We start from the raw sequence: 27821 nt of genomic DNA on the forward strand, positions 1-27821 counted from the left end.
ATTTATACATATATATATATAATTTTTATAATACACTTTGTCTTCCACGTGCCTGGGCTGGAAAATTGAAACATGGAATGTGATTGATCATTAAAGCAATACAGCTTCTGTTTTCATTAGTCTGCAGCCAAGTACAGGATGGAAGATTTTTTATTACAGGAACTAGGAAGACAGCGCGTGTAAAGTATAAAGACAGAGGGGACTAATGTTTTGTATCCTTTGTCTTCATTTCAGTGAAATCACTTCTCTATAATTCTGGCAACTAGACTGACTAGTGTTTGGCACTCTGTATTACTTTATCATCCTCTATATTTATTGACATTTTAATGTGTTTTGTGCCCATAGGCTCTTTCTTAAAAATGCTGAAGTACCGCCTGTACAAGTTGCTAGAGACGCAGGAAGTAATTGCATTTAGTCCTGAACAATGGGTCATACGGGAGGCTGGAAATCACGATGCTCTGCAGGAAGCTGGAACTTTCAGGTACCTCAAAATAAAGTGTATCTAAAGCTAGGATTTATTTTGTGTTCTGGACAAAGGAGGAAATAACTTATGTCAGGTTTTTATTGCTGTCTCTATCCCCACTTTAGGAGATTTATCTCTCTATTTGTACTGGTGACTATTGTCAATGAGACTGAAAGTGGACCATAGTCTTACTTTTTGAGTTGTCACCACAACAGGAATAGAAGGGAAAGCTTTCAGTGGAGACACTTATTCTGGTTACAACTGTCTAAGAGAGGATTCCCCTTACTTGGGAGAGATCTCTTCTACCATGTGTTTGTATTTTGAGACAGGAAAAGTAACCTAGTCCTTCCCTTTGTGCTTTTTATTACCATAGTATTTATGAAACATTATTGCAGCATCATCATAGCCATACTTGTATATACCAATAGACCAAAATGTAAAAACACCTTCAGGAAGCTGGTAGCTTTATTTATTGTAAGCTGCTTTATGATAGAAACAGATATGAATGCTCTAACGTTCTTTGTATAATACAATAAAAATATTATGCTGTCTAGGCAAACCCTTTGGAAACGTGTTCAGACCGCTGTCACACCGCTTCTGTCCCAAATCTTGTCTGTTGTTGATCGTAATGCCAACCTGGACCTCCTTGTGGCAAAGCATGTGGAAGACTATGTGAAATGCCTATGGATGTACATTTTTCAAGATGAAAATCTTCTGCCTATCGATAGTCACAGGTAAATTTTACTACAACAACTAAATAATTAATGAGCAAAACAATTTGCTTGTTTTTTACTTAAAATTTCCTTCCTCCGGAAAAAAATGTAAACAAAACTTTTATGTACACCCCCCAACCAGCCTTATACTTCACTTTACAGTGCTCCCCTTCCATTCTTTCCTCTGACGCAGCTAACATAAAATCCCAGGTATTGGCGTTTACATTACGGCAATGTCACCCCCTCTATCATGTAACTGATGCAAAGAATACTGCAGCATGGGACAAGGCCCATGCTTTCCCCACACCAAGAATCAAAGGTTATTATGCAGCAGCTGGAGTTGCATGGGGTACTGTGAATGTGAGTAGAACTAGGTCAGGGGGTGGGCTATGAAAAGCATCTGTCACTTTGGCCAGAATGGGCAGGGTGACAGGGACTCTTTAAAGGGGGTCTGTCACTAAAAATACACTCCACATAAATCTGTATGACTTGTGTACCAAAGTACATTAATATTGGAAAAATGCCCTTTTATTTTTTTGATATGCTGCTCCTCATCTCTCTCGTCTATGATCATAAGAGTTTTGTGGGAGTTTCCCATCATTAGAGACTACATGGAAGTAATTGTTTTCACTTAATCTGGAAAATTTGCTGTAAGATAAGAGAATGGGCAAAGCACAACCAAGAAGCTGAGCCCACATGAGTAATGAGCCAATATGGCTGTGCTAGGATCTATCCTGTATTAAAAAAATCAGTGCTGCTTAGACCGTCATTTATGCTATGATTAAAATAATTGCTAAAAGTTTGCTTGTCTGACTGTTTGTGTTCCAGTTCACAGAATGAAACCATTCTGGTGAAGAACTACATGAATATCGCTGTATTTGGGGAAAATTGTTTACCTTTCAGCTGGAGGATTAAAGATTATCTGGAAGATATTTGGACTCAGGCCCAGCACATTGATACTACAGAAGGTAATATTCATCCTGTGTATTTCAAATATTAGTCGGTACATTAACCTGCCATGTAACCTTAAAGCTCATTTGAAAATGTTGAAAATACAACCTAAGTGCAGTAAATACAGGTCAGCGTTTGCAGTATTACCATTCATTTTGATAGTAAAGCAGCTAGAGCTATAGTAGGAAAGCCCGTCTCTTAGTGTCATGCTACTGAGAAGTGTCATGCTATGTAGAAGTAGCAGTTTCTTTGCAGTGCTCGGATGCATTCCCTGCTGAACTAGAACTAGAGCTGATTGGAGAGCTCTAGCTGTGACTCAGTAAAAGGAGAGTCAGACCACTACAGTGGGTCCACTGCTTTGACAGAGCCAGCAGCAGGACAGTCTTTTCTACTAGCTGTAGCTGCTTTCAATATAAAACAAATGGTAAAACTGTGGTGACTTATTGGACTTATACTTTAAAGGATAGGCTATGCCAACCTAGCTCCAATTTCCCAGATGCATACTTTGTGTCTATAGCCACAGGTGATTGATTACATCTTGCTGCTGAACTCCCATTCACCAGCCATGCCTGGGCAGTAACTTCCCATAGTGTTCTATTTGGTCAATCTCCTGAGCATCTCCTGTCTAGAAATAGTTCTATATAACCCTGTTGGAGGCTATCACTACAGCAAGGTAAGCATGCATCTAGAAAGGGGGAGTTGGATGTGTAACCAATATGACTCCTGCCTCTTTTTTCCCTCTTTCTTTCCTTCTCTCTTCTTTCATTCTTTCCTCCCTTCTTTTCTGTTTTCTGCTCCTCCCCTTGTTCCACCGACTGTTTTAAAATTTGTTGTTGTTAATTTCACTCACATTTTGTTGTAACTACTTAATTAATAAAAAATAAGAGTATTACCAATATGATTGTTTATAAAGTTCGGTCTCTGTGCTGGCTGTATTGTATGGTAGTACTGTAAATTGTCCCACCAGTCTGCACCGTCTCCTGCTTGTTGTAAAGTAATTTGAGCAGTTACCACTCTCTGTTATGTAATTTGATGGAGACATACAATTGGGGGGTCTCCAGCTGCTTTGCGAAAGTCTGGATGTCCTGTGTGTTTAAAAAAGATGTGGCTTAAGCTGTTGGGTGAATGGAGGAATTAAGATAGAAATACTGTTAGTGTATGGTCAGCCTAAATTAAGATAGGCTGCTCACAGTTTATCCGTTGCTATGTATGTGCACCTGTTTGGATGTTTACATAGATTATAAAATTAGAATAAAATCAAATTTTAAAAGGTGTCCTGACAAACCAGTGTAAGTTCATGTATTATTGTATATAAATTAAATATGTGTATTGTATATACTTTTTTTCTGAAATAGATATTTATGAGTTTAACAGAGATAACAGTTACAGACATGTTACAGTATCAACAGATGCCTGTGGCAATCAGGTCAAACATATTCAACACAACACATGGTGCATGAAATTTATCACAGTAGTAGAAGAACACAATGTTAGTCCTTAGGGTGAGGTTTCAATGTAGGACCCTTCAACCATAGTATACATTCTACTAAGCAACTGACAAAGGCGAATCTTGATGGGCCCCAACCTATAGTATTCTCGTTGTAACCTATCCTGACCTTATACTGAGCGGTGTAGAGTGGTAGAAATGTGTTTCACCTTTACCTTGTGCAGTAGTGGTCATATAAGTCAAAATCTTTGTAAGGTAAAGTAGTGATACAGGCAACAATAAATCAAACAACACATGGGGGGACATAGGGGAACAAAACAAGATACAAAGGGGACAGTGGAAGAAGAAAAGAGGAGAAGAAGTGTATTGTATATATTTATGCATATGTGTGCAACAAAGACCTTTACTTTTCATGTAAATGTTAGAAACAGTTTACAGTTAGATCTCTGCTGCATGGAGTGATCGGTGGGTATTTTTGTACTGTTCATTTAGGCTGTATTCTCACACTTGCAAATAGCGGAAATGTGTTGCTGCAACACATGACATTGCACCAGGTCTATGTGCAGTAGATTGTGATGGCATCCATTGTAAATGTTCCTCCAAAGCACTGTACAGAAAAATGTATAATGCACATAAATGCATTGTGGTACACTGTGTTGCTTAAAAGGGCCCTGTGCCTTTCTTGGTACATTGTGGTGCATTGGCAGCCCATTTGTAGTGAATGGGCTGCCTTAACGCAATGTATGTTAACATGGGACATAATGCAACTGCATTACTGTCCCACAACAGGTTGCTTAAGTGTGCTGAATTTTTCTACTAGTTCTAAATTGATTTGAGCAGCTGACTCGTTTTGTTTCCTAGATGTATGTATGTCTTAATCTAACAAACCTGATTTTGTTTTTATTGCAGGTCCTGCAATGAAATTTCTAGAGATCTTCTGTAAAACGCCATTGGGAAAATATGTCTCCTCTAAGGAAGAGAACACACAACACAACCTTTTCCTGATTTACAAGAGAGACTTTATCCTTATGAACATGAGCATATCATCTGCTGAAGAGTTAAAGGTAGAACTAGTAGTGTTCCAAAAAATGCAGTTGAGGCTGGGGTTCATGCACACTAAAGGCCTAGCAAAAAGAAAAAGCCAAAATCTTGTGAAATTTGTATAGAAATGTTTTTGCCCCTAATTAGGTATGGTCCAGAAAATGACCATATATGTATGCTGTATATATTTGTAACACCATATGTCTATGACAGCAGCTCTCCTCCCCGCTTGCTGCCGACTCCTCTTTTCTCACCCCTTGGCCATCCTGGATCACAGCTCCCTCCTACGCCCCCCCCCCCACCAACTGCAGCTTGCCATTTCTCCTGGGATCCCCACTGTCTCAGCCCATGCAGGCGGGGGAGAGCAGCAGGGATCCGAGGAAAAATAGATCCCAGCCTGGAGTGGCTCCAGGCAGGGAGGAGAGGCTTTCAAATTGCAGCAGCGTCGGGGGCCCACAGCTATTAATTTACAGGGGACCATCAGGGGAACCCTTTCTGGTGTAAGTTCATGATTGCTAAAGCGACCATGAGCTTATAGCAGTAGGGTAAAAGCCACCAGCGTAAGGCATATTGGCGTGGCCAGATGCAAGCGGTTGTGTTCTGCCACATGCCATACGTCGGTGGTAGCGAAAGGGTTAAAACTACTTCCTGAGCACTTTAAGTGAGATAATGGGCATGCCTGATGACTTTTTTGGCAGTGTATGAATGCAATGCTGAAGGAGTATCTGCATAAGAAGCTTATCATAGGCATTTACAACTGCTGGATGATTAGTGTGTTTGGGTGTTTAGTAAATGAGTTATACAGGCCTTTAAATGTACCAACAATTTGTCCCTAAATTAGATAAATTAGTGGTAGTAATTACAGGCTTTATTACAATTCCTGGAGCATTACACTACTTTACATCTACTAAAATAGAAAGCTACAGACATACTAACAAATTCAAGTGGACAGGTCAAGAAAATATACACTTCCCATGAAGTGTGACATATGTCACAATAATTGAATTGCATTTCTATTTTGAATTTAAAAAAGTAACACTTACCTGCCATAATTTAGAGCGGTTTGCTCCCTATCTCCCTGCCTAGGCAGCCTAGATCACATGCTGTCTGACTACCAGTCATTAGAGGCTATTGTTTGCAGCGAGATAGATGGCTACCCTTTTGTTCTGCATATAGAAGGCACAGGTTCACTTTAAGAAATATTATTTCTTGAAAAAAAGCAGCTTAAAGCGGACCTTTATACTTAAAATTCAAATTCTACTAATGCATCCCTCTATGTATGATGATTATTAATAACATAGACATGCCAGGTGTAAAATGCTGTGATTTTGAAATACTTACACTTGCAGAGCATTCACTTCCTGCTTTGAAAGGGAAAAAGGACTTCAGTTTGCCAAAGCAATGCACACTGGGATTGCCTTGTCATCAGCAGAGCATTGCTGGGAAATCTCATCTGTATTCTCACAAGATGTCAGGGAAAGACATGTTCCTCCTTTGAGATGATGTGCATAGTCACCTGTCCTAGTCACAAGCCTAGTCACATGTGCCAGAAACCCAGGAAGTAATAGGAGAGCTAGTAATCTGCCCTTAGTAAACAAGGCCAGACTGGGGAAGAAAAGAGAAATAAGGTATGCAAAGAATACAAAGCCGGCAATTATCTAGAAGTATGTGTTTGTAGATTGTCATTACTAAAAATTTCCAAAGGTGTGTTTGTTGTTATTGTAAAGATATGGGTAAAGGTCCGCTTTAAGTACAATTTGGATATGACTTTAGAACAGTAACTGTATCTAAGGCTATCAAAATTGCAACAAGGAACCCTTAAGCTGGCCATACACCTCTAGATTATCTGCAGATGTTCTATGGTCAGATGGAAAAAGTGCAACAGATTTCTCCATCTATGGTAAACTGTGTGGATGGAAGAATCTCCCGCTGGGCCAAGGTTCAGTATCTTGCTAGTCGGCCGGCTGGCTCTCAAAATACCTGAACACTGCCTGCATCCAATCAGATTGTTCAGGTATTTTGAGAGCCAGCGGAGCCGATTAGCAAGATACTGAAGCTTAGCCCAGAGGGAGATTCCTCCATCCACACAGTTTAGCGGAGATGGAGGAATCTGTTGCACTTTTTCCATCTGACCATAGAAAATCTGCAGATAATCTGTAGGTGTATGGCCAGCTAGTATGGACATTTCTAGCCAAATCACATCTATCCTCTGCTTGTGAAGCTAAAACAAGCTGATATTTGGAGTTGCTTTGTAGAGGAAGACATGTTGTTAACAATGGATGTGACATGCTGGCAACACAAGTACATTTTGAGGCAAGAATCGTTTTTAAACATTGTGTCTTATTAAATGTCTTATTAAATGTGTTGCTTAATTCAATAAAGCAAGCTACACCTACTGTTTATATGTTATAGATCATGGAGTTTGCTCTGTCTGCATGTATCGAAGAATTAAGATCCTCCACAAAATCTAAGGAACCCCTACAACTTCCATGGGTCCATATTGGATATATTACATTTCAACACAGGCTGCAAAACTTAAACAGGATTTTGGTGGTCAACCCCTCAGTGTTGGACTCCCTACTTGAAAAGATCACCGATCCCAGGCCACTACTAAGAAATGAGATGGTGAGGATATTGTGTCACATGAAACTCTTGGTATTCAGACTAGAAGTAGGTCTGTATGACTCTTTGTCTTCTGCTCATTGGAGTCATTTATTAAAACTGTGCAACAAGAAATTTGATGCTGAAAATGATGAATCAGTTAAGTTGCTTCTTAAAGATAGCAACCAATCAGGCAAATAACAAGTGAATTTAAAGTATCAGTTTTGCGGCTCAAAATTTTAAATAAGTGAAAGACTGCTTGCCGTTAAAGAATATCTACTGTAAAATCGTTGTAGATGTTGGGAGTTGGAAAGGGTCCGATTGTCTGGAGAGCTTCACCTTCTCTTTTTGTCTTAGTGACCATTGTCATCGGGACTGAAAGTGAGGGGAAATCCAAAAGTGTGAGCTGTCACCAGATCAGAAATAGAATGATAGTAGCAGCCTTCTTGGGAAACACACTGCGCGTGTTTACAGCGCCAGCCCGTACATCTCCCCCTCCTGAGATCTTCTGCACCTTCCTGAGACTCTCCACAGCCCTCCTGAGATCCTCCTCACCCTTCCGGAGATCCTCCTCACCCCTCCGGAGATCCTCTGCACCCCTCCTGAGACCCTCCACAGCCCTCCTGAGACCCTCCACACCCCTCCTGAGACCCTCCACACCCCTCCTGAGAACTTCCACAACCCTCCTGAGACCCTCTGCCCAAGACATTAGGCTGGCACCCTGGAGCAGCACAGAGTATGTAGAAAATTCATATACTACTATTCTGCATTGCTGTTTAATGTACTGCTGGGATTTGTAGTCCTCTATAGCTAATGGTATATTCTGCATTACTGTATAATGTATTGCTGTGTTTGTAATCCTTCTACAGCTTGTAGTCAGTGGCAGAACTACCAGGGTTGCAGCTGCAACTGGGCTAAAATCATTAGTCTGTATTGTTTTAGAAAAACTGTCACGTAACACTAAAAAAGGTATCAGTAATTGGTATCGGTGATCGGTACTTGAGGAAAAGTATCGGTACTCATACCCACTCTGGAAAAATTGGTATCGGTGCATCCCTAATCCTGACATGTTCCCTTAAATTCCCATCATACGTTATATTTTGAGATTTTTTTTTCTTGGAAAAAAATCTGCCTTTAGAGGAACTGTATACTTTACAAGAATTGCAGCAAACATTTTTGCAGGGTCTTATCTTTCCATGTTCTGAACAAATGGACATTTGTTTTATCAAGGCCTTTATCAAATTGACTGTTTAAGGATTATTATTATTATTATTATTGTAATACAGGATTTATAAAGCACCAACTGTTAAACTGTTATCACAGCGCTTTACAGAATGGAGGGAGACTGAAAGTACAATACAATTTCAATACAGGAGGGTTAGGATCTGCCAAAGCATGCTTGTTGTTGATTGGAGCACTGTGTAAGTAGGACGGACCACTAGAGACCTGGAACACTGTGTTCTGCATCCAGCTCTCCAGTGTGCTGCCGGCACAAGCCAGTGTTTACAGGTTGAAGAACACACAAATCCCATATTGTTTACTTGTTATACAATAAAAAAACAAACAAACAAAAGAAAACAAGGCTGCTATTGGGCCCTGAATGTTTTTAGCTGACATAGCTAATTCCTGCATCTCATAATTTTGTTCTTTTTCCAGGTTCTTGACATCTATGCTGCCATTGCTTGTCTAGAATCATTGAAACACACCATGCAGAGATCTGACCCTCAAGAATGGATGCGACAAGTAAAAAACATACACATGCCCATTGAATTGACCTGCTCAGAAGGATATTTACAGGGACAGGGTGCTTGGTGCAAAACAGGAATAAACCAGATCAGGTACCTTCAGGATGGGAATAATAATAAATGCATTTTTTTATAGCTAAACTCTAGGCAGAGATAAAAAAAACCACACATTAATGCAACTCTTTATTTTTTATTTCATGATTAAATGTATTTTAATTTAAATGCAAGCAGTTTAAGTAGCTGAATCTTGCTGTCTACTGCTCATCAGAGCTCACGAGGGGGAGGGAGAAGCGGCACAAAAAGCTAGTAAGGTGTGTCACTGTGCAAGGAGCATGTTGATAGGAGCACAGAACAAAGTGGCAGAGAGACAAGTGTGTTGCTTCTTCTTTCAGTCAAGTCACAGGGTGGGGGTGGATAGGAGAACTGGAACTGCAGCAGAGAAAAAAACAGTTCTCCTTGCTTGCAAGGGTAGGGCTGTGCTGTGTGGTAGAACTTTGTAAATCCCAGGACTTGACAGACAGAAATACAAATCCTTTGGCAGGTAAACCAGTCCACATATGTATTTTATCTGTGTATTTAGCTGTTTACCTGGTGTTCAGCTTCAATAAACTGAGCCCAAGCTTGCCTGAAAGTGAAAAATTGTTATAAGAAAATAGGGGATCCGAGATTATGGTTTGTGAGGTGTTATAATAAAAATCACAATTGCTTGCAATGGTGGGTCGCCGTTTTAATAAATATACACTTACCGTATATTTTCTTTCTTGTTTCTTCACAGAAAACTTTGGAATTGTGTATTTTCTATGGCACTTTTTATAGAACATCTCTTGGTGGGAGAGAATCTTCAGGATGAAAACATGCAGGGACTGATAATAGGCCATACCTTATTCCTTGGGCATGTGAGTGAACAAGTGTAACGTGTCGTCATCTCACAATTTTAATTCTGTGCACCAAATCCCACTCTTGTGGGTCTTCAGGCCCTGTATGCACTGACTTTATCTTGTATATAAGCGGTGTACAATCCTTTTATAAAGCATGTGCAAACCTGCCAGCAGTCTTGAAATCTTTAAAGCATCTTATCCATTTAAAGAAGTTACAAGTAGACATTTGCATTCTGTACATCAATGTTCCCAGGTACAGGTCACAATGCAAAGAGAACATTAATTGCAGCTGTGAATTATAAGTGCTCACCTCTGCACAGTTCAGTGACGGTCAAGGTCTCAGACTAAAGGTGCCCATACACCTTACAAGTATCTGCAGATTTTCTGTGGTCAGATGGAAAAAGTGCAACAGATTGGCCCAGGTGGAGATTACTCCATCCACACAATTGTGTAGATGGAGGAATCTGTTGCACCTTTTCCATCTGACCATAGAAAATCTGCAGATAATTGTAAGGTGTATGGCCAGCTTTACGAGCATGAACCAGCCAGCATTCTTCAGTGACAGTCAAGGTCTTAGACTAATGAGCAGGAACCAGCCAGCATTGTTCACAATCATGTGATCACCATGTGAGCCAATCATGATGATGACATACAGGCTGGAGGTTTGCCCACAACAACAAAAACTCTCCTTGTTAACCAACACATTGGGGTTGATTTACTATGCATTCACTTTGCAAGATAATTTTCACTTAGCTTAATGAATGTTCTGACTTCATCATCCAATCAGGTACAAACAAAAAAAAAAATTCTTTTTTTTTTTCTTGTACATAATTGGGTATTCTGTGCAAAGTGAATTTTAACAGATCCACTAAGCTAAGTGAAAATTCCACTGCAAAGTAATCAGCGTATTTGCCTTTAGTAAATCAACCCCATTGACACTACTGAATTTGGTCTGGACATCTACACTTGAATGACCTCTGCTAATGAAAGGGTTAAAAGTTGAGAAATACCGTTCTGGTTTGCACTCCATACAGCACTGTGTCTGGTATCGGTGGGTGGTGCTCACAGTGACAGCAACGAATGGCGCCATGCTATACCAGAGTAGAAGGAAAGACCTCACCAGCACTCAGTTCGGAATCGAAGATTGAAGTGGTTTATTTTTGTCTAAAATAGTGTTACCCTTAGTAAACAATGTGCCCCACCTCAACCACACCCCACACCCACACACACACATAATGATATCATAATCCTGCCAAAACCATCTAAAATACTGTGCAATATCACAAACTCCATATTGTAAGTGCAACATTCATATATAGCTAGAACCAATATTATGATGAAAGCATCTCATTCCCAATAGCAGTGCAACACTGCCCAATCAGGCAGCAGCAGTGTCCCTGTTGCCTAGTGATGGGGAGCGTGGCATTCTGCTCTGACAGCTGCCCACAAGCTGGGACTGAAGTCAAAGTGGCACATCCTGTTAGCGCCAAAGCCGGGCAAATGCCCATGCATGTGCATTAGGTTAGTCAAGCTCACCTCAACACATTTGTGTTGCCTATTTTCTTTTATCATTTTCTGGGGTTTTGCCATTCAATAAAACTGATATTGTCCTCTTGTTATTGTGTTTTTTCTTTTAGCGTCTGGAACACTTTACAGATATAAAGACAGCTAAACCGTTCATGGCTGTTGTAGATGCACTTCACAAATGCAGAAATGAAGTCGCTAACTCTGTATCAAGGTAAAACAAAACAACATATAATTTTTCTTAAACTGTATGTTAAACGCTGTGGCAGGAGGATTTCTGAAACCAGTTGTACAGACACTGATCACGTCAGTTTTTTACTACTCCCAATAAAAAGAAGTTGCTCCCCATCTTCTGTTCTGCAAAGACCGATGTATGCCTTGCCAGCACATTCTATAACTGAGGTATAAGTCTGTGTTGGAGTCTGAGTTCACTTCATTGTATTAGGCTCAGTTCTTGTATTATGAACACTGCAGCCTCGGCATCTCTTCACATGTTTGTTTAAAAGTATCTAAGCAAAGATAAAACTTCTGGTGCAGGGGTTGCTTGTATTTTAATCTCCACCTCTGTGTATAATTCTGGAAAATGTAGTAAATCAACATGTGCAAAAATAAGTGAATTATGTACAGACCCAGAATACCTTTTACTACTTCATAGTAAACTAATTTTTTTACGTTTTTGAAAATCATGGATACCTGCAGATTACAATAGCAAAGTAATCCATAGTAATATTAAATGTCATATGAGAAAATAATTAGGGATGCACCGAACTTTCGGCCGAAAATGGTACTTTGGGTAAAATGCCAAAAGTACAATTTCCTGGCCAAAAATGCGGTGCATCTCTAGTGTCTCTCTTCCTCGATGGGTGCTGCTCTATGTGACATCTGACACAGAGCAGTGCCCAGCGGGAAGGAGAGAAACCTTCAGGAGGCCAAGCAGGGAGGGGAGGAGAGCACTGTCAGCGGCGGTGTCACAGGAGGCCGAGCTCGCTCAATGCCCCGCTCATCCTCCTGTGACTAGCAAATCAGGATGGAGAGCAGTTTGGGGGAGGAGAGAGCTCTCAGCTGTCACAGGAAGTTGAGCCGGCGGGGCAGGGAGGAGAGCTTTATCAGCTGTCACAAGAGACCAAGCGCTCCTCTCCGCACTGCCCACTCAGCCTCTTGTGACAGCCGAAGGAGTCAGTACTGATCGCTAAGTGCTTGTAAATAATTAAGGACATAGTATGTTTACTGTGTCCCCAACTATGAATGAACAGGAAGTGCTCTACATCACGTCCTGTTAATTCATGATTGTGGACATAGTAAACATACCGTATATACTCGAGTATAAGCCGTCCCGAATATAAACCGAGGTACCTAATTTTACCACAAAAAACTGGGAAAAAGTATTGACTCGAGTATAAAAGTAGACCAGCTCGAGACGCTGACTCGAGTATAAGCCGAGGGGGGGCACTTTTCAGCAAAAAAAATGAGCTGAAAAACTCGGCTTATACTCGAGTATATACGGTACTATCTCCACAGGTTATGAATGGACAGGAGCACTCGGTATAGAGGCTTCCTGTTCATTCATAACAGGGGCTGCAGAAAAAGTGATTGAGGATTATGTGCCTTAAATCTCTTTTTCTGTTTCAAAAGGGAAATATCAGGGGTCTTTTTGGACCCCTGATATTTCCCCAGAGCCCTCGACAGTAAAGTTAAAAAATAAATAAATACAAATAAAATATTAAAACATATATTTTAAAAGGGTTAGAAAATAAAATATAAAAAAAAAAATGTAAAAAGGTTAGAAAAAAAATTATTTGGTTTTGGCCTGACAAATTTTTTATTTTAGGTTTCGGTATGAAAATGTAATTTCTGTGCACCTTTAATAATAATAATATATACGTGCGTTTTTTTTCATTATTCAGCTAGTGATTTTATTTTAAATATTTCAGTTGGTGGGTTTCTGATGTGACAACCTAGACTTTTGTTACATTAGTTTTGTTGTGAAGGATAATCTTCAACAGAAAGACATACAGAAATTAAAGTCTGATAGGGGTTGTAGCTTTCCCCCTTACTGAGTAAATTAATTTTTAGTTCTAACATTTTCAACAGGACAGGAAGTTGAAGTAAATGTATGTAATGGAGCCCCAGATAGCAATAGAACCTTGAAATGAGATCTAACTCGTCTCCACTGTCTCTAAAACAACAACAACAAAAAAAGGTTTTGGTTTGAAATGCACTTAAATAAAGTCCAGCCCACGCCCAAGTAGGAGGTTGAAACTAAGCCTTGTCCTCCTGATGTTAAATCCCTGCACTCTGTCAAATGCCAGAGTCTCTACCATCCACTAGATTTCGGATTTTTACATAAGTACAGTCTCCTGTGCTCAGTGGTTGCCCCCTCTGACCTTAACCTCACTACAGGATTCAGTCCTGGTCGAGGGGTGAGCCACTGAGTGCAGTGGGTATCCAGGAGATTAACGCCCCTGGAAATGTCCGTTTTTCAGCAAACTTCAGAGGAAGATTTAATCTTGAACAGAGCAATGCTAAGGAGATTTTCTCCCGCTCTCTGCTCCCATGACAATATACTCACTAGAACAGAACGTAAGGAAAAATTACCCCAACAGGAACACAGCAACAAAAAATATGATAGGCATTGTAACCCTTCCAAACTAAAATATGAGGGGTTTTTACAGCTGCCTTTGTCCCCACTACCTCTGTCTCACTTCACTGGGACAGGAAAAATCTCTTTAATGTGGATGAAGAAAACAATAGCCACTTTACAGAATCTCTGACCTTTCTCTACACCAAAAAAAAAAAAGTAGAGTTTTGATTTTTCAAACAGTTTTACAAAGTAATGTTTTTAATCATTTTTACTGATTGATCTGTTTTCCTATAGGTTTGGAATGCAATTGTGTGCAGTTTGCCAAGGTGATCCAAATGAGCCGGTCTGCCTTGAATGTGGCCATGTTTATTGCCAGTCCTGTCTAAAGCAGTGGCTGGACATACGTAACAGGACTTGTCCATTGTGTAAAAAGGAGCTGCCAGAAAATTTCACCATGGTTGTTTCTAAAGAAATCAGGTATCATACAGTTATAGTTAGTTCCTACATTCAATCCATGAATGACAGTCTGAGGTCATATAATGCTTGTGTGTTGCTTCATCTAAACCTCTTTATCAGACCCAGAAAAATGAAGGTTATTTTTCTCTCCTCTTGAAGGCACTAACAGGACCAGTAAAAACCTTGTAGTTTTCAGTAATTGCTAACGCCTTCCATTTTACAATCAGTTAACTGATTTCCTTTGTCAGATCTGAAGCCCAGAGCCCAAGACAATGGAAGAACTCAGTTCTTCCTCTCCAGGCTACTCACTTCCAGTAAGGCATCTTCACTCCCCACTTATGACCTGTGGGACAACTTTGATTGTTTAGCAGTCACAGTCGTTCCTTGAGGGTCGGGGCTCTACTCCTCCACATGGATTTTATCCTGGGCTGAGAGTTGCACTCAATGCTCATTATGCAGGTTATGCTGAGAGAAGTGGATTCCAGCATAGCTTTGCTCCACATCATACCACACTAGGGGGGTGACCAGACTGCATCTTTTAACATGCAGAGCAACACAGTCCTACCCACAAGTAAAGCTGTGTAATACACAGTTATACTCTCGTACAAAAACGGTTATTTTCAGAATATTTTTTTCATTCTTTAAAAGTTAATAGGGCCACGCTGACAATCGTTTTAGATTTCAAAGTTTTTATTGGTTTTCCATAAGATATAGCATACTTTAATACCAGTTTTTAACATATGTATCAAAAAACAGAAAATTCTGTATTTCTCACATCAACATTATTTCCCCGCATCCCCCAACCCTTCCATAGACCATCTAAGCTATTATCAAGGGAAAGAAAGGGGGTAAACCAATTGTGTTATTAACATTCATTTTTGCCCCTGCCCTCATCCACCTCCAGGGGCTCACCCTTCCCTTACGGTCACTTCTAGCTATGAGGGTGCGGGGCCTCTCAATATAGGTATAGCTACTTTCGCTATATGAGAACTTATGGAAAAACTTTTTACTCTACAAAAAAAAAAGAAATAAAAAAAGAAAAACCAAACAAACAAAGAAGACGAAAGATCATTTTATATTATAGAAATTAAAGCATTAATTATGGTTTCCTTTGGTTCCAAGCAGCAGAACAGGTATGCTTAAGCTAAAGCATCGGGAGTAATGCTGTGTGCATTTGAGATCTCTTGGTATATCAACCAAGGCTCCCATACTGCTTCAAATTCTGCATAGCTGTCCTGCAAAATGCTATATATTTTCTCATGGATCATGATCCAATTCACTTTAGACAGCACCAGAGAGAATGGAACCTTTTCAGCTTTCCAGGACCGAGCTTTTGATATCTTAGCCACCAGGAAAAAAAAAGAAACAAGTTTGCCCTGTGTTCTAGAGATGTCCGGGATTGATTTGTTTAGTAATATATACTGTGGGTCTCTGGGGATATAGATCCAGAGAATCCTAGAAAGCAGGGCAAACAACTTGTTCCAGAGAGGTCGCAATCCTGGGCACTGCCACCAGACATGGAGCATAGTGCCCTGCTGTTTACAGCCCCTGAAGCATAACGAACGGACGCCTGTGCCCATATTTGCTAATTTTGCTGGCACAAGATACCATCGGGAAAAGACCTTGTAGTTGGCTTCTAAGAGAGAAACATTTAACAGTCCCTTAGTTGATCTTATAGAACACTGTTGCCATTCTTTTAGAGAGAGTGGTATCCCTATTTCTATCTCCCAAGCCACCATATAAGCTGTTTTTGTAAATGATCCTAGTTGGGCATCATAGATCAGGGACGTGCCTCCCTTTTGACCTAACCCTCCTAGGCACCACCGTTCATATTGTGTTAACAGCGGGGCTCCAACCACGGGAATATGTAGAGTGAGTAGAAAATGATTAATTTGTCTAAATCTAAAATATTCGGAGTGAGGCATCTTGAGAGTGTTTATGCAATAAAGATGTGTAATTGGTTTATAGAGTTTAATAAAATCCCCAATCCTATACAATCCTTTATCTATCCACCATTTAAATGTTTTTAACTGTAATCCTGGCATGAAATTGACTGTTTCAAATAGGGGCGCGAGGGGAGTGTGAGAAGAGACCATCCCTTCCTTGTTTTGGATCTGATCCCATAAGGCTAAAGAATGTATTAAAGTTGGCGCCAGGGTCTTTGGCCTCTGCTTGAATTTCATCCATTTGAGTGCCTCAATAGAGGGTCCCTTATGCGAGCTAACTTCCATCCTGACCCAGTCTGGGACAACTGACTTGAAGTAAATAGATGATAACCAAGCGCCGTTCCAGGAGCAGAGAAGTTACAGACCGGATCAAAACTGCGTCCAATGTATTTCAAAGTTATATTGGGCTCTAGTTCACACCGGAGCGTTCAGTTCCAGAGCATGTAAAAACTGCAGCAAGCCCTATTTTTCCTGCTCTGGAACGCCTGCAAACGCATCAAAAACGCATGCAAACGCCCTGGAACACATTGAAAGTCCATTCTTTTTTTACAAAAGCGGCCTGGAAGGCATAAAAAATGCGACAGAAACACGGCACAACCCACTGCACTGCGTGCAGAAACTCATGCAGATCTGGTCTGCATTTGGTGTGAACAAGCCCTGAGTGAGGGCTGGCAACGCTGCTTTTTCTATTTCTATTTATTGTTGTTTAATAGAGACTGCGCCTAAAACACCAGGTGCTGATAATTGATAATGGATGTATCTGTCTTGGGGTGACCACTCAGTGCTATTTGTCTATTTGATTATCATTTCAAGGGAGTCCATGCAGAAAAATATTGAGTTTAGAAAGCAGTGCAATGGATTTTTCATGGATATTGTATGCAACTTGTGCTTCAAGGACAACAGACCACCAGATGATGAGGTCATACACCATCTAATATCCTTTCTATTCGACAAGCTTGGTAAGCAGCATCTTTTATTATATATGTATTTTTTAACTGAGAATGTATAGTGTTTTGTGTATTGTTTATGTACTTATGTATTATGGTCAGAACTGAAATAATGGTTTACACAAGGTTTCTGGGGGCACCACATGCAGAGCCCAGTGGCTAAGGGTCACATCACAGTCTTGATACAAAAGAAAAATGTGGCATTACAGGGGTGGAATTACCGTAGGCTGGCCTATTTTCTTTATTATATATATGTCCTCCTCCTTTTTTATCTTCCAATCATGTCAATGATTATGTACTAAATAAATGTTTCTCTAAATTTTATATGGTGAGATGTAGAATGTTTTTTTAAAGCCCCTCTCCCTCTAGGTAGTTGCACACCTTAGAGTGGAACAGTTCTCTTTTTTTCTATGCATTATATATTGGGGTGTGAAACTTCTACTCTCTCTATCCCTATTTGCAATGCACGCCTACTAATGTTAACCCCCCATTCTGTAATACATGTTTATTTTTAAAACAAAGAAATTCTATAACTATTTAGAAAACATATATAAAATATCAATTTAAACTTTAAATGTAAGATAAAATGTATCCAAAATCATTATAGTTGTCTTTTAAGTAAACTGTTTCTGTTCTTTCCAAATATAGATTCTGTAAGTCACACACGGTCTCTTTCCCCCTTTGAGGATGCTGTGGACAAAACTCCAGTGATACGCTCTGTCATATTGAAACTGCTGCTGAAGTACAGGTAAACAGGAAATCTAATAAGGACATTCGGCCATCTTGTACTCTTTTGATTCTGAAATGATTGGCTAACATATGTTTGTTTTGGCTCTGCTTATTTTAGCTTTGACAATATAATGAAACATGCACAAGATTATTTAGACAGAGTCAAAAGAAGCAATCTTCTGAAAATTGTAGACACAAAAGAAGTATACCTGCTATTCATTAACTGTCTGGAGGTAAGACTTTCTCATAGTAGGTTCCTGACTTTTTCATGAGGCTCATTTAAAATATAACGGGTGGCAGTACTGGATACCATGAGAATGTATAGCCGAATGTAAATGTTACATTATTTTCAAATTAAGTACTCATATTCTGGTCCTGATATTTGCCCCTCCCACCTCTTCTCTTTTGTATGTTAACTATAAAATACCTTCAATAAAATCTTATTTCACCTAAATATAACAGGTGATCATAAGCAACTCTGATTTTAACCCCTTCATGACTGAGCTTTTTTCCGTTTCTGTTCGTTAATAACTGAAGCATTTTTTACATTTTCGCTATGTGATTCTTCCACGGTAGTAATATACTTTTTTACTTCTTGCACCCACACCACACATATTATATATTGTTTTTTAGAGGACAGATAGGGCTATATATTTATATCACATATGTGTGCCTTATGCCTCACTTAGTAAAGAAAGAAAGAGACATGTTTTTACTATGACAGTCTTTTATGTGTGATGTCAAGATCATATGTGTGTATTATTTTAATATAAGTTGGGATTTATTGCAGGATTCACTATATGAAAAAAAACAAAAAGTTCAAAATGAGGATGAAAAACTTGAATACTTTGAAACGGAAGCATTGTTTTTGCAAAACTACTTAAGAAGCTGCAAGCGGCAAAAAAAAGAGGAGACATCTGTTCAACTCCTTCAGGATGTGGCCAGAGTGAGGCTGGCACTTGATGTGGCGGCAGAAATGATGTCAGTCAAACTGAGAGGTACATGGGACAAGCATATATTTGATCACATTCCTGATATTATAAGTTACAGTGGGCAGTAGGTGTGAGATCACAGGCAGAAATGTTTTATAGTTTTCAGCGCTGACAGATTAGCAGGCTTACATTTCAGCGGATGAATAGTACCTTTAGGCATTGATGCATCATGCAGTGGATAAGGTAGGTATGCTGCGGCAGGGGTTAATTCACTGTTAGGCTATTGGTTAATAGCACATCTAAACCCGAGAACAAAAAATGATATATAATGCAGCTTAACAGTGCTAAAATGTAGTGGTTGTATTGGTTTTGTTTCTTCTGGCTTTTATTCCTTTATTTTTACCTGATAATCCTGCCAGTAACACACTTGCTGTTCTAGGGTAACACTGTTACTCATCTTACTGTATCTCAGAGATCGCTGGAAACATTGTTATTAACATGGCTTCATCACAGGCAGAGAGCACAGGCATTTATGAGTTAACAAGATTTCTGGCAGGATCACAGGTATTTTTGCTCTTAGCGAACACATATAACAAAACACTTATAATGATATATATAACAGACAAAAAGGGACTAAGTAAGAGAATTTAATTGTGAAGGTTTACATATCCTTTCAGTGATAGATTAGGGTCTGATTAGTAAATCTTCTGCCCAGCGTGTAGCTGGGAGATTGCCGTTTGCATGACACTACCACCACTAGATGGCTCTAAGGAGCACATGAATTTTCTATGTTCCTCTGTGGCATCTAGTGGCAATAATGCTGCTTGAATGGCTTTCGCCCAACTGTATGCTAGGTGAAAGATTTTTAAATCAGCCCCTAAGTGTTGGGGTGTTGCTAAGACAGACATCAACCATCATTGAACTGTTCAGCCCTGTATAAAGTAATGAGGGTAGATGTATGGACATCTTTAGTATTTTTCCCAGCATGACAGAACAAAGACAAAAAGCAGCAACATTAGCAGTGGTCAGGAAACATCCTAGCACAGACCATTGTGATCCTTCATACTATGGGCAGGCAGCACCTGAACCAGTAATTATACTGATGCTACTCTATTTCTTTTGAATCAGATATTTTTTTATTGAAAGAATTTCCAATTTTACATATCGAAAAAACACAACATGGGGAGCCAACAAAAATACAGTGACCTAAATCACTTCTTGTATTTGAGGAAAATACTTTATCTAAAAGAGTAGTGTCAGATATAGTTACACCACCAACCCCAGAGTGTGCAGAAAGGGCATGGCGTAATTGAAGATATTGATAAAATTGGGTCCTATTCCGGTGAAATTTAGATTGGAGCTGTTGAAAAGAACAAAGGGCACCAGAAAAATAAATGTGTGACAGTGTCTGAATCTCTGCCCTCTGCCAATGAATAAATCCTTATAATTTATGTACTTCAGGTGATTTCCGATTGTTCCAGAGTGGGGTAATAGTAGTGTAATCTGAGAGAGCACGCAAGGACCTAACGGACACCCAGACCTTGGCAAGCATTTTAGGTGTAGTGAAAGTGGAGTGGGACATTAATGTGGTTTCCAATAAAGTTAAAGGAGTTGCTCTATTTCTAGTTGAAGCATATACACACTCCACAATCCGGAGATGCTTCTGTTATGGATAGATCAGAGTCTGAAGCATAGTTAAAGAATAGTGGGCTAAATCAGTCTCTGTAGGAGCTTACACTCTATTGCAGAATGGCACCAGATGTAGGGGGGACTACAAATCCCAGCAATACATTTATACAGCAGTGCAAAACAGTAAATTAATTTGACTCGTGGCTTAGTGACCCGCTGGACTCAGGGCTTAGTGACCCGCTGGACTCAGGGCTTAGTGACGCACTGGATGCAAGGCTTAGTGACGCGCTGGACACAGGGCTTAGTGACGCACTGGACGCAGGACCCACCTGAGAGCCCACACATACCTGAGAGTGACCCTGCAGAGCCCACCATAGATGCTGCACAGGCCATCTGATACTCTCTAAGGTGGACTCTGCAGTGGTCTCAGGTGGGCTGGTCAGGTCTGCATCTCCCTCCCTCCCAGCTCCTCTTACCTGCTCCTGGTGCCTGCACACCTGGCTTCCTCAGCCGCTGGACTGGCCAGAAGTGATATGATGTCACTTCCGGCCGGTCCGAGATCAGAAGAGCAGCGTCACAGATGGGGCCCCAGCCTGCTCCGAGTCACTGGATTGGCAATGCTGTGGCCCAGTGCTGCTAGGGCAGGCCACCTCCTCGTCTGTCACGGTCGGCCGATAATGTAAGGGTCCCGGACGGGCCCCCCAGGCTGCCTGGGCCCCTTACATGAGTATCGGCCGTACCCCCCCTGATGGTGGCCCTGATGATGTATAAATGTATTAACCCCTTAAGGACAAAGGCCTTTTTTTCATTTTTTTGCACCCATGTTATAATCATAATTTTAGGCCTGAAAATTACTTAAACCCCCCAAATATTATATATGTTCTGAAAGCCAAGACCCTATAGAATAGAATGGTGGCAGTTGCAAATGTTTATGTTGCACAACATTAGCGCAACTTATTATGAAACCCGACAATTTAGTGAAAAATGCACTAAATTTAGTGCCCCAAAACACTTTAAAACCATTTTTTTTAAATAAAATATAAAAGAGGAGGTTACAACGAGTAAATAGATACCCAACATGCCTAGGTTAAAAATTGTGTGCGTCTGTGAAACTGCAACAGAATTCAGTACCCCAAAAAGTCAATAGATCACGCTTTAAAAGCCCCTACAGGTCATCAGTTTAGACATATGTGTAAATATTAGCCCTAGAATTATTGGTCTCACTCTGTCGTGTGCGGCGATACTCAACATGTGTAGCATAATCGTCGCTTTGGTGCGTAGGCGCACCCGGCGCATGTTTAAGTGGCGACGCGCGTGCCTGCTGGGGCGGAGGGACTTTTTTAAAACGTTTTTTTACTTTACTTTAATTGCTATCACATAGGGGGGCTTACAAGCCCCCCATGTGATAGCATATTGGCAGTGACAGGTACTCTTTAAGGTGATGCTGGGGGTCCAAAAGACCCCCGGTGTCACCTTAACATTCTAAATAAGCTATTGAAGTGCAGATCGCACTTCAATAGCTTATTGCTGTGCTTCAGGAGCCCAGCAATGACAGCTATGGGACCGGAACTGATGCAATACGTGTCGCTCCGAGTCCCATAGTACGGGGAGGAAATCGGTGAACTGACGTTCACCAATCGCCTCCTCAGCTTCCCACCGACACCCGGCAAGCCAGTCCTGGGCCCATAGGAGAAGCAGCGGAACCCAGGAAACAAGGCGGGGGGGCGCTTGATTACTGGATCATAGAAGCGATCTGGCGGCAGCTGAGCCGCCAGAACCACTTCTACTGTAAAGCCAGCCACCGGCTCTACAAAACTGAGCAGACTGACGGCGGCTTTTAGTCTGTTTAACCCCTTCAGACTTCATGATGGGATTATCCCGTCATGGGTCATGAAAGGGTTTATGTGATACTTTAATTTATTACATGATGTAACCCAGAAATAAGGACTCTTATAGCTGTAAATTTAAGGTTTTATTCTAGGGATGCACCAAAATGAAATTTGTAGACCAGAACCGAAATTAAAATAATTTGTCAGGCTGAAACCGAAAAATGACTTGTTTTGCCAACCTTTTTAAAAATGTTTAAATTTATGTATTTATTAATTTTTATATTATTTTTTTTTACTTTACTGTTAGGGGTTTTGGGGAAATAGTGGGGGTCTAAACAGAGCCCTGATATTTCCCTTTTAAAATAGATAAAGATTGAGGACACAAAGTGCTAAATCGCTTTTTCTGCAGCCCCTGTTATAAATGAACAGGAAGCCTCAGGAGTGCTCCTGTCCATTGATAAACTAAGGAGATTGTATGAGTTACTATGTCCACAAGCATGAATGAAAAGGAAGTGGTGTAGAGCACTTCCTGTTCATTCATAACTGGGGACAAAGTAATCCAATGTATGTAAAGCCACACTCAATAGCCAGGACCTCGATGTAAAAAAGTTTATTCCCAGGAATCTACAATACAAGCATAACAAGATCCACAGGCTCTGGCATGCTTCAAAAAGGCTTAATCATAGACCATGTCAGAGCCTGTGGATCTTGTTATGCTTGTAACGTTGTAGACTCCCTAGAATACATTTTTTAACATCAAGGTCCTGGCTGTTATTAAAGCCGCCTTTACATACATCGGATTACTAGTGACGCCCGTGGGGTGCCTCTTTTCTATTTGGGGACACAGTAAGCTTACAAACAGTCAAGTTAGCATTAGAAAATCTGCAGCAGGCCAGCCTTGGCCATGGGCCCTTAATATGCTAGATGGGTTGTTATGGTGAGAATTTTATCTCTGATGACTCATTTGGATAATGTAAATATTACCTTGCTATTTTGTCATATTTCTGGGGTTTTATTTCACAATTGGGTCACTTTACTGATCCTGGCTATTTAACTGTCCTGCTGTGTAGCATTGTTACTGAGTTAGTTTATTACGTAATATTGGACTTTTGTTTCAGGATCCATAAGTGAACAGTACCTGAGATGTGTGAAAGATTTATGCTCCCAGTCTGGCAATGATTGGTACAGAGTCTATCTAATACGCAAACTGGCTAACCTGGAGGGCATAGACATGGTCCAAAGACATTTTAAAGATCCTGCATTCAGGTGGCTGTTCCCTCAAGAAATGTTGCAGAAAAAGGTAATACATTAAAAAGTATCTAAACCCAACAACACAAATGTTATATATTACAGAGTACTGGTCCTCAGATTCATCATGAACAGAAAATATCTGTTGATCATGCCAGAAATGCAGTGTCCTTGTCACTTGCTGTGAGCGTAAAAGAGAGCTCAAACATCCTTATCTTTCTTGCGTAAACGACTACTCCCACTAATACACCATGTAATGGAGGTGATCAAAGGCAGACTTGTTTGGCTGCCCGCATATACACTGAGTGGCCAGTTTATTATGACCACCTGATGTTTGTAGGCAAATTAGCTATAATTAGCTATAATTTTGCTCTGAAGTTGCTAGAGGGCCAGACCATTATAAATAGGGAAGCAGGTTGTTTACCACGACAGTAGAAGTGATTGTTTTGTGAAGATATGGGTAAACAACGCAATTTAACAGCCTTTGAACGTGGGATGATTGTTGGCGCAAGCCATGGAGCGTGTATCAGCAAAACAGCAGAATTCATTAAATGTTCAAGAGGGGCTCATTGTTAAAAGACTGGACTGTCAGCCGAAAATCTGGGTCTGAACGTGCGTATTGTTGCTGTCAGCAACTAGTCAATGTTAGGGCAGAACGGAGAGTGGCAAGACTGGTACAAGACAACAGTAGGGCAACAGTGCAGTGTCAGATTCCTCGCATCACCTTTCAACATCTCGTCACGAGGCGGCCCAACAAAGTCATCTCGTGGAGTTATCTCGTGGCCCAACGAAGTACTGATGGGGTGGTCATAATAATCTGGCCACTCAGTGTATAATATGGAGAAATGAGCATAGCCACGAAGGGACAGGAAGAGTGTTATTTGCAGGTCAATCAAGTATTAAAAAAAAACATGACAAATTAAAAACTAATGCAGCCACCTCATCTAAGGTAAGCTGCAATATATTACATTTTGGGTTTTGAGCTAAGATATGCTCTAAGCTATTATTGTTAAATCTGTGTTCATGTAAAGGAAATGCAGTATACTGGGAACATAGAAAATAAACATCCTAGTGTCTGTTAGCCTTTTGCTCTCTCTGTTTTCATTTCTATGCATTTTTCACTAATTTATCAGGATTTTTTCTAAAAGTTTGTTATGGCACAGGTTTGCCAAATGTATTTTAGGCTCATTTCACACAGCTGACACACCAGTATATAGTTTTTTCGACTCAGCCGATCCAGACTTCGACTCAGCCGATCCAGATTCTCTAGCAGCTCACTCGCTGCCGCTCACCCCTATTCACATAGGGGCCGAACGGCAATGAGTGAGTAACCAAATGCCGCCGACATTCGACGCCTTTTCACGGACGCAAGCAATTTGTAACCTGGGCATGTTGGGTATCGTTGTAACCTCATCTTTTTTATTTCATTAAAAACAATGGGTATTTGTTGTGTTTTGGGGCATTTAATTACATTTTTCACTAAATGTTGGGGTTTAATAAGGAGTTGCGCTAATATTGCGCAACATAAAAATTTTCAACTACCACCATTTTATTCTATAGGGTCTTGGCATTAAGAAAATATATAATGTTTGGGGGTTTTAAGTCATTTTCAGGCCTACAATGTGGAATATAACATGGGTACAAAAAAATGAAAAAAAGGCCTCAGTCATGAAGGGGTTAAAGGTCTCCTTCCCTCTCTATATTTACAGGCTATTCACTAAAGGGTGAAGGGTATGGAGAAGGCAGAAGTGAACAATCTAGTACAATATAGCTGAGCCGGAAAGTAAGCTGAATTGGAGAGATTTTCCAAATCAGCTATTTTGGCCTAGATTGTTAATTTCTCCTGTCTTCTCCAAATTCTTCACCCTTTTGTGAATAACCCTGTTAAATAACTATTGAGAGGCTGTTTAAATTTGGATCTTTCTTTCCCTGAATTCAATGGATTAGGGTTTTCTGCTTCAAGCATGTTCACTGGGCTAAATCGGTGATACAATGATACTTACCGATCCTCCGCTTGGCCACACACAGAGCCGCTGTCATCCTGAAACTGACAGGATGACAGCAGCTCCATTCTCTTCACCGCACGGCCGTCCTGAAAGCTGCAGCTTCTCTTCTCCCTACCGCTCGGCCATCCTGACAGCAGGCAGCGCTCCCTCCTGCGCCGTAGACACCGAATCCCCAACAACCCCCCCCACCCCCCGCAGGCCTCAGCGGACACTTTCTCTTCAGCATCCGAGGACAGCGCTGAAGGGGGGTGGGGAGGGAGCGCTCTCCTGTCGGATGGCCAAGCGATGAGGAGTTGAAAAGTCGCAGCTCGTACACCCCAAGGGCCGGCCCTGAGTGTGTAATATTATTTGAAAATGTAGAACAAGTACTGTAGATGAAATATGCAATATGTATGGGGAATAATCTTGACATTTATTATCCGGATGGTGCCATGTTTGTTATTACAGAACACTGAGACAAATCACATCGACCATTTCTTGGTATGTGGAGAAAGTTACAAAGTACTGAGGGAAGGTATAAGCAGAGCAATGATGGAAGGCAAAGAAGAAAGGATTGCAACTGCCATGGAGGTATCCCAGGTTTATTTTATATATATATATATATATGCTTTCATATATCCTAACATATTTCATCAAAGCTGAATTCCAGGCAGATATAAAAAACAGAAAATAATGCAATGTATTATTAAATGCAGCAATTGGAATCCAGGCTGCAGAAAATGAGAATTTATAACAGTCCATATATATGCAATTCATTTATTTAGTTGTATACCTGAAGTTTAGCTTTTTGGTGGACCTGTTCTGTGCATCAGTACTTACCCGACTTGGGTTAGTCATATTGCCACCATTACAATCCTATCAGTTTCAAGTATATTGCTACTTTTGTGTTTATATTACACTATTACATCTGTCAGCCACATGTTGTTACAGTGTTTTATTTGTTTAGTATTAGTTGTTAGAACTAGTACTCTAGTGTCTGCTGATATGCATTTAGAGTTCCGCAGCTGTGAAATCACACAACTCAATCTGCAACAGCTGGCATTGTACTCAATACATACAGAAACAGCCGTGCTGTCAACACGATTCTAGAATAGAAGACCAAACACTAATGTAGATCAGTTATTTTACTTTTCATAAAAAGCATCTATGCATAACATGGAGCTTTGTGTACAATAGTTGTTGTATTAGCTTATATAAGAATTTAAAGGGTTTTTAAACTCTCGGGTGTTTTTGCATATATCTACATCTTGCAAGCAGTAGATATATGCAAGAAGTTTGTTTTTTTTAAACACTTTAAAAGCGGTTTACACTTACCTGTGTCTTCTCTGCGCGCTCCTGTAAATTAAAAAAAAATGCTCGGGCGGCCGCAAAGCATCTTGGGGCGGGCGCTGTTCGGATTTTGGGCCGGAAGACGAGGAGAGACACAAGGTATGTCTATGGACGGCGTGCACCCGCATGCAGACACCGTGGGACAGGAAGTACCAGCAAGGACAGAGGAGTCAGCGCTGGATCGGACACCTGCAGCAGCGCTGGAGAGAAGGCTGAAAACGTCAGGAAAGAAGAAGGAGATCGGATAAAGAGACATCATTTAAGGCAGTGGTTCTCAACCTTTCTAGGGCCAGGACCCTTTGGTAACATTTGCCAAGTTGTGGTGACCCCCAACGGAGCGCTGGACTCCAGAATTAGTAAAGCGCTGGACTTGGGACTAAAAATAGAACCACACTCACAAGAATACAAGCCCTCCCCAGCCCCTGCTACCTGCTTGCCTGCTGGTAGGCTCTGCTGTCCTCCCGCTGACTGACACTGCTGCGCTAGGAGGAGGCTGAGGAGCCTCTCACCTAGCGCATCAGAAGTGGATGCTGCGACCCCCCTCAACAGTGAGAACCATCTTTTTATTCTACCGGGCCTACGCTTTCAGAAAATATATGGTTTGGGGGTCTTTTACAAACGATAGCAACGCAGCAGTTGAAAATCAAATCAATAGGAAAAAATTGCAGAAAATTCAAACATGACTTGGCCAGCTGATTTGAAAAATGTTCCGGAGGGCTTGGCAGCGAAAGGGTTAATGTCACTTTAAGTTTATTAGTAACTATCTTTCCTTAAGAAATGTTCCAGAAAAAAGTGTGAAAATGTTATTGCAGTCTGGGTCAACGCT

The 27821-nt window shown here is 40.7% G+C and overlaps 1 protein-coding gene across 1 annotated transcript in view; it reads left to right on the forward strand.

Moving 5' to 3' along the window:
• LOC108785792 (E3 ubiquitin-protein ligase RNF213-like) overlaps positions 1 to 27821 on the forward strand; it is a 165172-nt gene that overhangs the window by 104256 nt on the left and 33095 nt on the right. The window contains 15 exon segments of the mRNA XM_018554940.1: positions 346 to 481; positions 1018 to 1197; positions 2005 to 2144; positions 4484 to 4638; positions 7028 to 7240; positions 8873 to 9054; positions 9737 to 9857; positions 11477 to 11577; positions 14239 to 14421; positions 17160 to 17300; positions 17913 to 18041; positions 18141 to 18255; positions 18813 to 19020; positions 23531 to 23712; positions 26114 to 26236. Of these exon segments, the coding sequence (XP_018410442.1) occupies positions 346 to 481; positions 1018 to 1197; positions 2005 to 2144; positions 4484 to 4638; positions 7028 to 7240; positions 8873 to 9054; positions 9737 to 9857; positions 11477 to 11577; positions 14239 to 14421; positions 17160 to 17300; positions 17913 to 18041; positions 18141 to 18255; positions 18813 to 19020; positions 23531 to 23712; positions 26114 to 26236 (2309 nt within the window).

This window comes from Nanorana parkeri, unplaced genomic scaffold (assembly GCF_000935625.1).
Source record: "Nanorana parkeri isolate BGI_ZX_2015 unplaced genomic scaffold, ASM93562v1 scaffold179, whole genome shotgun sequence".
Lineage (NCBI taxonomy): Eukaryota > Metazoa > Chordata > Amphibia > Anura > Dicroglossidae > Nanorana > Nanorana parkeri.